Source organism: Cupressus sempervirens, chromosome 4 (genome assembly GCF_028749045.1).
Source record: "Cupressus sempervirens isolate cs-2001-9-10 chromosome 4, ASM2874904v1, whole genome shotgun sequence".
NCBI lineage: Eukaryota > Viridiplantae > Streptophyta > Pinopsida > Cupressales > Cupressaceae > Cupressus > Cupressus sempervirens.
In genome coordinates, this window is record NC_143121.1 from 183,311,288 (window position 1) to 183,323,834 (window position 12,547).

Below are 12,547 nucleotides of genomic sequence, written 5' to 3' on the forward strand. Positions count from 1 at the left end.
CCAAATTTAAAAGTTTCTTTATAATGTTCCTTAGCAAGCTCTATTTTATCAAATTGAGGAGTTTTCTAGAAAAAAATCCCTATCTCATGTAAGTATTAAAATTTAAAGGTATTAATTTCCAGCAATGTTGGATAGAGATTTGATCTTAACTTTTATATAATTACTTTAATTTTAAAATATATTATATATTAATATTTTTTAATTTGATGAACTAAGACTTAAGGTCGTAGTAATCATTATTAAATTATATATGTACAAATCGTAGTTCAACATAATATAAACCTTAAAAAAATTGAATTCAAACCAATCAACCTTAAATATGGTTAGAGGATAAGATGAAACATTTTTACAAAGTGTTCATATTCAATGCATTTGTCAACTAGGCCAACCTAAATCAATTAATAGATTTCTAGGTATTTACTTTGTTTGGTTTTATGATAAGAGGATATATTGTGTGCATTTCAAAAGGATAGGTTGGCCATTTTATATAATATATAACAAATAGAGGGGTAGTGAGATATAGGACAGGATAAGGGGAGAGGCCAAGGAGAGTGAATAATATGAAGATAGATAAGAGATTTAGATCTAAAAAGGTTGATATTGATATACATAAGGATGAAGAAAAGAGTGTATGTGTACATAAGAAAAATATAAATGAATGGATAGTGAGGTATATAGGAAGAATGTGTGAATTAAAGAGAGACGTATGGATTTAAAATAGAGAGATATATAAACATAGATTAAGGATTAGAGGAAGGGATAGTGATGATGATATAAAGATAATTTTGGATTATTGATTTCAAATGGATAGGTTGTCCATTTTATATAAAATGAATAATATGACAAGAAATAAGAGTTAGATGGGTGAAAAGTTTGATAGAGGTCATAAAAATGAGGAAAAAGTCAGAGAGAGAATTTTGAATTATTGATTTATAATAGCTAGGTTGTCCATTTCATATAGGAAATAATTTTTAGCAAGATAGATAATTATAATGAGAGAATGAGGTTGGAGGGAGTGAGTAAAATGAATAACACAAAGATAAAAGGGATCGAAATGTGAAAAGATTGCTAGAGATAAAAATAGAAAGGGAAACATAGGGAGAGACAAGAAGTAGATAGATGGATCACAATTGAATATCAAAGTGGATGATAGTTGTGAAGGGAGAGACAAAGAGGAGGGGAATGAGAGGGAGAGAAAGAGGAAGAGGAGACGAGGGAGATAAAGAGAGAGAATGATTGAGGCGTTAGATGAATAGTGGATAGATAGATAGATAGAATATATTAAAGAGAAATAGACAAATTAGGATATAAATATAGAGGAGCAAAAGATAAGGAGGGGTAAGATAGGATATAGATAGGGACGTAGAAAGACATGTCTATATGCATGAATAAAAAAGATATAAACATGAAGTTAGGGTAATAAACATGGAGAGTTTATGAATAACTATTTGAAAATACATAATCAAAAGTATACAATATTATCTCTGTGACTCCTTTTTTTTAAAATATGTAGCTTTATATTTATATTAATAAAATATAAACTTAACCCTTTCACCTTTAAAAAAAACCAAAAAAAGAGCAAACACTAGTTTTTTATAAAGATAGTCCCCAAAATTTATTTAATATTGTTACCCAGTTCGTACGTCCGTTACGAATCATATCTGAAACTTTTCAGGTCCAAAACTCTATAGTCGTCTGATCGACGTCGTTTAATCAGTACCTAATTAATGTTTTCAGCGACTGTGGAACTTGGATTGTACGATATTTTTGGACGCTGCTAAATATCGTTCAACGCGTGCAAACATTGGCTTTAGGAAAGGTGACGTGTCAAAAGAAGATTCGAGAAATACAGTCCTTTTGACAACATTATCAACAACTTCCTCTGCCCATTCCTTATCCTTGTCTCTCTTCCGCGTCCTTTCCTTTCCTTACCATTTCTGAACGGACCAACAATCAATGTATAACCGATAGTGTGGGTTTCCCAGAAATGCAATTCTTGCGTCATACGAAGCTCTCAATCATTTTGCCTATAAACCCACCATGAGCTCTCTCTCAATATTCTACAACCACATAGATCAAAGCTATAGCAATGAAATACTCCTAGACTACAGGTTTATTAAATCTTTGGTCGATAGTTTTCGTTTTGCCATAAGAGGATGGAGAGTTTCAACCCGAGTGTTGTGTTCGAAAGAGTCGATTCGCTGTTGAAATCCCTAATCACAGCTGCTGAACAAATTTGTTCATCTGACCTCAAACAGCCCAAGGATCAACAAAATCAAGCCTTTCATCAGTTTTTAAGCACGCTTTTTAGGGGCGTGGAGTTGGTGAAATACTGTGCGAAAATAAGCCCTTCAAACGTATTTTGTAAGTGTAGATATGCTTCACAGATACTGAACCTAGAGAAGGAGATCTCTGGCTTCGTGGGTTCTATCCCAGGTGACTTACTGCTGAATGCGAGAAAGCTTATGGCAGAATTGAAAGATGTATATACAGAATTAAAATCTCCAGATGTATGTAGGACTCTGAATGAGACCATCTGTAAACAAGCTTTCATGCTTGTCAATGACGCTTGCCAAAATACCACGAGTACAGTTGGGCAAATTCGTCTAGATAATTTGTGTGAAATTGTTGAAATTGAAAAGGATGATACCCTCTATTATCATAATACTGCTGCTGTGAAATCTCAGTTTTATGTCGGCTTGGAAAACTCTGTTTGGAATATTAAGGAGCTTTTGTTGAAGAGAGAGATTTCGGTCGTCGGCGTGCACTCTATGGAGGGTTGTGGGAAAACAAGTTTGGCCTTGGCACTTTGCGATGATCCCCATATCAAAGGTGAGTCCTGTTTTTACTCTTGTTTTAGTGCTTTATTAAGAAACCACTGGATTTTCTCATCAATGTTTGAAGATTTTGGCGAAGGGGTTTTGGTGCCCAAGACGTCAGGGCTTGATTTAAAGCTAAAATCGTGCCTGCTATTCTTCTTATCCCTCTTTGTTACTTCAATGTGCGTTTTGATTGTTTATCAGGTTACATCCCTTTATATTCTACAATAGCTAGGTGTGTTTTTTCCCAGGGTTTGTGTCCAGAATTTCAGGTTTCGAATTCAAGGACTCCTGAGACTGCCATCATAGTTTTTATAATTGGTTTCTATTGTTAATTATCAGTTGAGGAGTTTCTCTGGTTAAAGGTTGTGCATTTCTATTGCAGTGAACTAAACCCCAAATTGATGTGTGGAAATCAGGTTATTTTGAAAATGTGATTTTCATTACTGTCTCACAATCCCCAAATCTGAAACAGATTTTGGAGACGATATGGGAGAAGATTGTTGGAAGCGACGCCCCCGACTTCAAGAATGTTGAAAATGCACGTATACAGCTACAGCAGCAGCTTAAGAAACAATCTAGTAGAACACTGGTAATATTGGATGATGTCTGGTGTAGGGCTAATTCAGAGAAATTACTATTTGAAGCACCAGGATATAAGACCCTTATCACAAGCAGAGACAGTTCTACAATACCCAGAAACCTTTCTACTCGACTGTACCAATTGCCTTTGCTGGGCCACATGGATGCTCTCGCACTTTTCTGCTTCTCTGCTTTCGGACAGACATCAATTCCAAGTTTTGCAGATTCAAATCTAGTCATGAAGGTATTGTCTTTTCTTAACATATAGATACTTGCATAAACCATTGAAAGTTCCTCTCTGTTGATTATCATTAAAATTATGAATATGATGAATGGCAGGTCCAAGCTGAATGTAAGGGCTTGCCCCTTGCTCTCAAGGTGATAGGAAGCTCTTTGCAATGGGAACCTCATATTAGCTGGGAGATTGCACTCAAAAAGCTTTTAAATGGGGAACCAATATCTCGATATCAACAAAAAGGGCTCCGCAGATGTTTGGAGATCAGTATTGGTTTCTTGGATGATGTTGGGAGGAAATGTTTCTTAGATTTGGCCTCATTTCCAGAGGACCAGAAAGTTTGTGCTGATGCACTGCTGGACATTTGGGTTTATGTTAGGAAGATGGAGTGGCGAGATGCCTTTCTCATGCTATTGGAATTTGCAAAAAGAGATCTCTTGAATTTAATCAGCAATCCAGGGTAAATTCATTTCCTTTTTAAACATTTTTCTGTTATTCTTTTCAAACATTGAGCTGACATGGTACTGGTAATCATCAGAAGCCAAGAAACAATCTCTTATGGAAATGCCTCCGAGCTGTACTTTTCTCAGCACCGGGTACTGCAAGATTTGGCAATGTATTTGGGAAGCCAGGACATTCTAGTCGATAATAAGAGGCTACTCGTGACCAGGAAGGACCAGAGCTTGCCGGGGAAATGGGAATTGCTTAATCATAAGCCCTTCAATACACATATTGTCTCTGTTCACACAGGTGGGATTTACACTCTTTACATGTTTAGTGGCAAAAACCTTTAGTTTTTGTGGTTTTGCCCTGTTACATAGTGATAGGATTAGAACAGCAATACCTTTGATATCAAAATTCTACATTAAATGTTATAATTCGATTGCATATGTGATTCATCTTATCATCATGCAGGTTCAATGGCCGAGAAACAGTGGTATGAGATGAATTTTCTGGAAACAGAGGTTCTAGTGTTGCTCTTCTCTGCAAGCGAGTACTTTCTTCCTCCATTTCTGAAAACCATGAAAAGACTGAAATTTTTAATTGTATGTAATTTGAGCTCTAAAAAGGCCACAATAAGAGGTCTTGGTGTTTTATCTTCACTCCCTCTACTCGGGAGCATTCGGTTGCAGAATCTGGTTGCACCCACCAATGTGAAACAGAGCAAAGTAATGCAAAACTTGGATAGACTATCATTGAGCTTAAGCGAAGGGTTTGCAAATATTTCCACATTGAATGGTGCCAACATACAAGGATTTCATCTGGAGCACTGTAGCATCTTGGAGGAATTGCCCCCTGCTGTCTTTCAAATGTCCTCTGCTCAGGTATGGTCTGTTACAAACTCCCATCTTGTTGAAAAGTTGCCATATGATCTCGGAAATCTGGGCTCCTTAAGAACTCTAAGATTATCAGCATTACGAGGCCTGAAAGAGCTTCCAGCATCAATGGGGAAACTTGGGCGGCTTGAATTTCTAGACATTTCACTGTGTGAGGGCTTGAAAGAGCTTCCAGAAGAAATAGGTCAACTGAAGAAACTGAAAGAGATTAACATGAAAAAGTGTTCTCGTTTGAGGATGTTGCCAAGAAGTGTTTGTGGACTTGTCTCACTGAAACATGTTATCTGCGATGAGGAGCTGGGGCATCAGTGGCTTCGAGCTAAGACATTTTCTATCCCTGATCTTAGAGTTGAAATTGTGGAAGCTCATTCACATTTGGGTTGGCTAGATGACTGATTTCTCTTGTTGGCAAGTACTGTACATTGGAGGGATTCGGATAGTGTAGTCTCAAAGTGCAGTGAGGATTGCCCTGTGAGACTGGTTTCCTTGATTTCAGTCTCATGGAAACTCTGGCATCCAAACTCAGCTTTAAAAAATAAACAGTTAGTGTTAGATTACTGGGTTTTATCTCCCTCCCTGTGGTAATCAACGGAGACAGTTGTAAACCATGTTCATAGCTCTCAAAACTAAGTGGTTTCATTGACCCTGGTTTCCTCAATCAAAGCAAAACCAATAGTGGGACGGGAAAAACTTTTAAGCAGACAAACTTTTTAGGTCTCCTAAAGTGATCCTCCTATAATGATGTTTAGATTGATTGTCTAATTAAGGCCATGTTTGATTGAGATATTTTGTCAAATAATTCACGCGTCTCATCTTTGCTTCGACGTAGAAATCCATCTTCTCTTTCATTCATATAATATCCATACCACATCCCCCAACTCTCACTCAATATTTACATGGTATTAGCATGCTGACAAAACCCTAGAAGTCGAGTCTTATACCCCACCGAACGTGGAATTTTAAGACATGGTTTGTTGCATTGCTGGGAGATGTAAACTATAATAATTGAAGACATGTGGATAAAGTCTTGCTCCATAATAATGGAAGATATGTGGATAACTCTTGCATGTGGTCGTACGTAATAAGCAAAATGTACCATATTACATCAAAATGTATTTTATCATATCAATGAGGGTTACGAGAATTCAAACAAAAAAATGCCTAATATAAGTGATACTTGAGGACCTATTGGCCAGCAAATATAGAGGACTATTTAAATTATCTAACTTACTCTATCAACTCTTTCCATATACTATTATTAATACCCTCATTTATAAATAACAACATCATCTCTTAACTCTTGGAGTTCAAGTTGAAGAACATGTCAACATGGTAGACATACTTCTCTTAACGAGTAGCTTGTTCTATCTCAAGTGAGGAAATCATCATACAAAGTGAAAGAATCTTTGAACCTATATATTTCATTCTAGAACTAACAACAAGCAAAATTATGCCCAAGGCAAAGGGCCTATTCGTCTACACATTGAGATAGGTTGTCAAGGTTAAATATAGCTTAGTCAAGATGGGACCATCCTATTTAGGGTCATGTTTAGTTCATCTAAGGAACAAATATCATCAAAGCTTACTAATGTATAAAGACACAAACATCCACAATAATTGATTGAAACACAATCGAAATACTTAAATAAATTTGATTTACTATAGAAAATAAGATGAGTTCAACCTCAAATTTGTACATCTTTCCAAACTAATTTGGATCTAGTCATAGACATGCAAAAGTAATATATTGGCAACAAGAAATGTAATTTAAGCTCCCTTCTATCTTCTCATTTTTTCTCTACATCCATATGTATTCCTTGTTATTACCTTTGATGCTCATAAATCTATCTACTTCCACCTATTCCATGTAGAAAATAAAACATTACATGTATTGATTGAGTTGTACCTCTATGAGTTCCATACATGATTCTTCATATCATCTTAAAGGCTCAAAACTCCATACATATTAATATTTTTACTTGTAGCTGCTCTACAAAGCTAGACTAAAAAAGATTAATTTAGAGAGAGAGAGAGAGAGGGGGGGGGGGGTGTCCTACTAAACCAAAAGTTTGTGTAACAAGCGAATTTGATAGTGAGCAGCTGGAAGAGTTAATATAGACTCAATTTGAATCCATGATAAAATCTTCCTCAACTTATGCCAAGATTTGTTTGAATGCATAGAAGATATAAAAATGGTTGCAAAACTAGTTAGTTTGGATTAAAATATGCAACACTCCTCCTTAATCACAAAGATTGTTCTTAAGTAGTTTCTCCACTTCCTTTATTGATACTCTAACATCTTGAATCTGTAATTAAATCCCATATTTCTTTTGGGATGGCCTACTCATGAGCTCTAGTAGTTTTGGCTACCAATCTATTGTTTTCTTACATGCCAAATACTTTCACTTTTCGTGGCATCTTCCGTAGGGTCACAATATAGGTGCTAAGGGATCCCACTAGGTTATTGATGCAGGAGCATCGTGCATGGAAAAATTTTGAAAAAAAAAAATTTGAAAAAAAAAAAATTGGAAAAAAAATTTTTCTAGAGGAGAGAGAAAAGTGACGAAAATTAGAGGAGAAATAATAAAAATAATAATAAAAAAGCAAAAAAAGGAGAAAAGGAGAAATTTCTATTTTCGAGGTGCATAGGTGGTATAATAGAAAAAAATAAAATTAAAATGGTTGTCATTCCATTATCGAGGTATGTGGGAAGAATTCTAGAAAGTTATGAATATTGTAGAAGGTTATGGAAGTTGTAGAAGGTTGTGGAACAAGCGAATTTGATAGTGAGCAGCTGGAAGAGTTAATATAGACTCAATTTGAATCCATGATAAAATCTTCCTCAACTTATGCCAAGATTTGTTTGAATGCATAGAAGATATAAAAATGGTTGCAAAACTAGTTAGTTTGGATTAAAATATGCAACACTCCTCCTTAATCACAAAGATTGTTCTTAAGTAGTTTCTCCACTTCCTTTATTGATACTCTAACATCTTGAATCTGTAATTAAATCCCATATTTCTTTTGGGATGGCCTACCCATGAGCTCTAGTAGTTTTGGCTACCAATCTATTGTTTTCTTACATGCCAAATACTTTCACTTTTCGTGGCATCTTCCGTAGGGTCACAATATAGGTGCTAAGGGATCCCACTAGGTTATTGATGCAGGAGCATCGTGCATGGAAAAATTTTGAAAAAAAAAAATTGAAAAAAAAAAAATTGGAAAAAAAAAATTTCTAGAGGAGAGAGAAAAGTGACGAAAATTAGAGGAGAAATAATAAAAATAATAATAAAAAAGCAAAAAAAGGAGAAAAGGAGAAATTTCTATTTTCGAGGTGCATAGGTGGTATAATAGAAAAAAATAAAATTAAAATGGTTGTCATTCCATTATCGAGGTATGTGGGAAGAATTCTAGAAAGTTATGAATATTGTAGAAGGTTATGGAAGTTGTAGAAGGTTGTGGATATTGTGTAGGTGGAATTCTAGAAGGTTGTGGATAAGTCATGTATTGGGTGGTAAGTGCCTATTTAAGCAATGCATATGAGCATTTCTAATAAAGCTCAAGGAGAAGCTCGAGGAGTAGGAGCTTAAGAAGTGGAAGCTTGAGAAGTGGAAGCTTGAGAAGGAGAAGCTCGGGAAGTAGAAGCTTTGGAAGGAAAGCTTGGAAAGGTGAAAGTTGTGGAAGGTGAAGCTTGGAAAGCTTGGAAGGCTTCAAGGTGTGAAAGAGGAGGAAGTGAAGAGTGAGTTTTCCTAAGTCTGTGGACGGAGCGCCGAATGTGAGGCAGTTTACACTTGGATCTTGGATAAGGTTGGAGAAGAGCTAGTGACTGCGGTTTAGAAACAAGGAGGTTGCTTGGTGGCTTGCGAGCACAAGTTGAGATCTCAGAGGTTTCTACCAGAGTGTGGATCTGGACTAGCTTAGGGTGGAGTGGCCCTTCATTAGTGGTATCAGAGTGTACCTTCATCAAGTGGTATCAGAGCTTACTTCATCAGTGGTATCAGATCGTACCTACATCAATGGTATCAGAGCATACCTTCATCAAGTGGTATCAAAGCGTACTTCATCAGTGGTATCAGATTGTACCTACATTTAGTGGTATTAGAGCAGGAGTTCCTGAGTGTACAAGCAGATCGCCGAAGTGTGAGGCAGTTTGTACTAGGACCTTGGTTGGGTGAAGTTTATTAGAGTGGCAGTTCTTGAGCGTGTAAACAGATCGTCGAAGCTAAGGCAGTTTACACCAGGACCTTGGGAGGACATGCAGATTGATTAATGGATGGGAAGATGGAAGTTTGATCTTGTTGATGCATGATTGTGGCGAGCTTATGGATTGCAAATCCATTGTCCTAGAGTTGTGATGTGGTTCCTGATTGTTCGTGCGAGGTGGCAGGTTGTGATCTGACTTGCAAACAATTTGGTTATCACAAGGAGTGTGGGAAGGATTTGTTGCAGAGGGTTTACGAAGATCTTGAGAGATGGCTCTAAGAGGATTGGACCTAAGATGATTGTGAAAATCCATGATATAGTGGAGAGGAATTTTTCTAAAATGATTTCTCGGTTGGATGCTAGATTGGCTGATCAAGCTAAGAAGGTCAAGGTGGAAGAGGTTGGTTTTGTTGATCAGATTGTGGAGTCTGATGCAGAACCTACAGAGCAACTAGAGGTTGTTGCTAAAGATATTCCTAATGTTGTTGATGCTGGGACAGAGGTTGGTTCTCATGATCAATTGGTTGAATCTGACATGGAGATTGTGGAGCACTTGATCGTGGATGATCCAGTTGTTGGAGGTGAGTTATATATTGCAGAGCATCTTGTTGTGAGCAATGAGGTTGCTGGTGTTGAGAGTTTGGCATGTGTTGATGGAAATCTACATGTGGTTGTTGATGTGGGGTTTGTTGCTATGGGTGTGAATTCACTAGTTGCTGATGTGAATGAGGGTTTGTTGATGAAGAATTATGTTCAGCTTGTTTCTGGGAGTGAGCACGCTAATTGGATGGTCGAGATTTTGGTGTTTGATAGAGTGATGCAGATGTGGAAGATTTGCATGGTGGTTTTGTTGTCCCTGTTGAGGTGGAAGCCTTTGGTGAAGATGAAGATGGTTGTAGATCTTTCTTTTTGGCGTCAAAGTGTGGGACACACTTTTCTATCTACTAGGGGAATCTGATGCAGGAGCATCGTCCATGGAAAAATTATTGAAAAAAAAAATTTTGAAAAAAAATATATTGGAAAAAAAAAATTTCTGGAGGAGAGAGAAAAGTGACGATAATTAGAGGAGAAATAATTTTTAAAAAATAAAAAAGGGGAAAAAGGAGAAAAGAAAGGAGAAAAGGAGAAATTTCTATTTTCGAGGTGCATAGGTGGTATAATAGAAAAAAAATAAAATTAAAATGGTTGTCATTCCATTATTGAGGTATGTGGGAAGAATTCTAGAAAGTTATGAATATTGTAGAAGGTTATGGAAGTTGTAGAAGGTTGTGGATATTGTGTAGGTGGAATTCTAGAAGGTTGTGGATAAGTCATGTATTGGGTGGTAAGCGCCTAGTTAAGCAAGGCATATGAGCATTTCTAATAAAGCTCAAGGAGAAGCTCGAGGAGTAGGAGCTTAAGAAGTGGAAGCTTGAGAAGTGGAAGCTTGAGAAGGAGAAGCTTGGGAAGTAGAAGCTTTGGAAGGAAAGCTTGGAAAGGTGAAATTTGTGGAAGGTGAAGCTTGGAAAGCTTGGAAGGCTTCAAGGTGTGAAAGAGGAGGAAGTGAAGAGTGAGTTTTCCTGAGTCTGTGGACAGAGCGTCGAATGTGAGGCAGTTTACACTTGGATCTTGGATAAGGTTGGAGAAGAGCTAGTGACTGCGGTTTAGAAACAAGGAGGTTGCTTGGTGGCTTGCGAGCACAAGTTGAGATCTCAGAGGTTTCTACCAGAGTGTGGATCTGGACTAGCTTAGGGTGGAGTGGCCCTTCATCAGTGATATCAGAGTGTACCTTCATCAAGTGGTATCAGAGCTTACTTCATCAGTGGTATCAGATCGTACCTACATCAGTGGTATCAGAGCATACCTTCATCAAGTGGTATCAAAGCGTACTTCATCAGTGGTATCAGATTGTACCTACATTAGTTATGTCAGCCTAACACATACTAACGTACATAATTCTACAACATTCAACAATAATATTTTTTTAACGCATTGATAAATTTTCTTACATTTTCAAAACATTAGATAACTTATATCCAACAATAATCTCCTTAATCAACAACCCTTTATTAATTTGTTTTGTAGACTTTAAAAAAATTCTTCTATTATTTTTCCTCTATCTCAATCTTGACATAGGCTCAACTTTCCATAACTTAGAATAGCTAAGAACCTTTTTTTAATAAATGTAGTGAAATATTAGTATACAAGTCCATTGAATCGCGTCGAAAACCTCTTCAAACAATAATGACAATTTTTATTTTTTTTAAAGATTACCTCTACACCTTATGGCATAATTTTAGGAGACAAAACCTTTGACCTCTCCTAATATGGTAGTATCAAGTCTTTTCACCAATATTTTATGTGTTTGCTAACATTTAGTCTTCTTCATCAAATTATTATATACATGTTATATCTTCATGCCTTATAAGCTCCCCCTGTTGTAGAATCTTGTAAAGATTCATCTACATGGTAAAAGTGAATGGGCTATAATAAACTTCATTGCCAATCTAAATATTGCAATGATCTTCAAGATTCTCTTTTGTTGGAACAAAATTACTACAAGTTACCATTCAAGTAGTAATATTCTTCAAACATGTCATTGACTCTGAAGTGGCAATTTCTTCTTTAAATCCATATTCTTAGAGAACAAACTCTTGCAACCTTCAAATATATTTCTATATTCTCTTGGAAATGACTTAGTATTCTCCAATAATCTCCTTCAAATAAAATATGAACTTAGACTTAGCTCTGAAGTAGAAAAAAAACATTTTATAAAATAGATGCAAACAAAAAATGATATTTAGCTTAATAGTTACACCCTCATTATTTTGATCAATACATCTAGAAAATAAAATCTTTGATTTTTCAGTGTTAATTTGCAACTTCAAATATGATTTCCTTATCTCTGTGGTGGTTGCCTCTAGATCTTCTCTCCAATGACTTAACTCAAATAATATTTTCAACAAGGATATGATATGAAATGAGCGAATCACAAAAATACATGAATTGTTTAGCAATAGATAAAAAATTACGAATGAGATTATTAATTTTTTTAATTATGGAATCAAGGATTACTTGATAAAAGATTAGAAGTAAATAGATTAACTCAATTTTTCTTTTGATCTTAAAAAATCAAAAGAATGTTACAACTTACCGTGCAAGCTTTTTCTTTAGAGCATCTAGTTATAATTCATAGAGAAAACTTATGATACCAACATAATCTAAGAATATTAGTTTTTAAAACATATTTTGGAAGTGTAGACATACTTTGAATAGACATTCACCAAAGAGGAGATCAATGGGTTCTTAGTTTCTATCCAACACATTCAAATTTCTAAAATTAAAGCTTACCTACCAATGCCATAATGGTTAAACACAAGTATTTTTACAAT

At 35.9% G+C, this 12,547-nt stretch overlaps 1 protein-coding gene across 1 annotated transcript; it reads left to right on the forward strand.

The window, feature by feature from the left end:
- Positions 1–2,062: 2,062 nt before the first annotated feature.
- On the forward strand, positions 2,063–6,032 carry LOC149560593 (putative disease resistance protein At5g47280). Its single transcript, XM_089824740.1, has 5 exons — positions 2,063–2,832; positions 3,239–3,645; positions 3,741–4,096; positions 4,175–4,386; positions 4,552–6,032. The coding sequence occupies exons 1-5, from the start codon at positions 2,157–2,159 to the stop codon at positions 5,367–5,369; spliced, it is 2,469 nt and encodes an 822-aa protein (XP_089680866.1). The 5' UTR covers positions 2,063–2,156; the 3' UTR covers positions 5,370–6,032.
- The last annotated feature ends 6,515 nt before the right edge of the window (positions 6,033–12,547 follow it).

Bases quoted from the DNA above. Each gene is read 5' to 3' on its own strand.
- LOC149560593 (XM_089824740.1), top strand. From the start codon at position 2,157: ATGGAGAGTTTCAACCCGAGTGTTGTGTTCGAAAGAGTCGATTCGCTG. The intron at 3,646-3,740 runs GTATTGTCTTTT...GATGAATGGCAG, and splicing joins ATTCAAATCTAGTCATGAAG to GTCCAAGCTGAATGTAAGGG. The intron at 4,097-4,174 runs GTAAATTCATTT...GGTAATCATCAG, and splicing joins AATTTAATCAGCAATCCAGG to AAGCCAAGAAACAATCTCTT.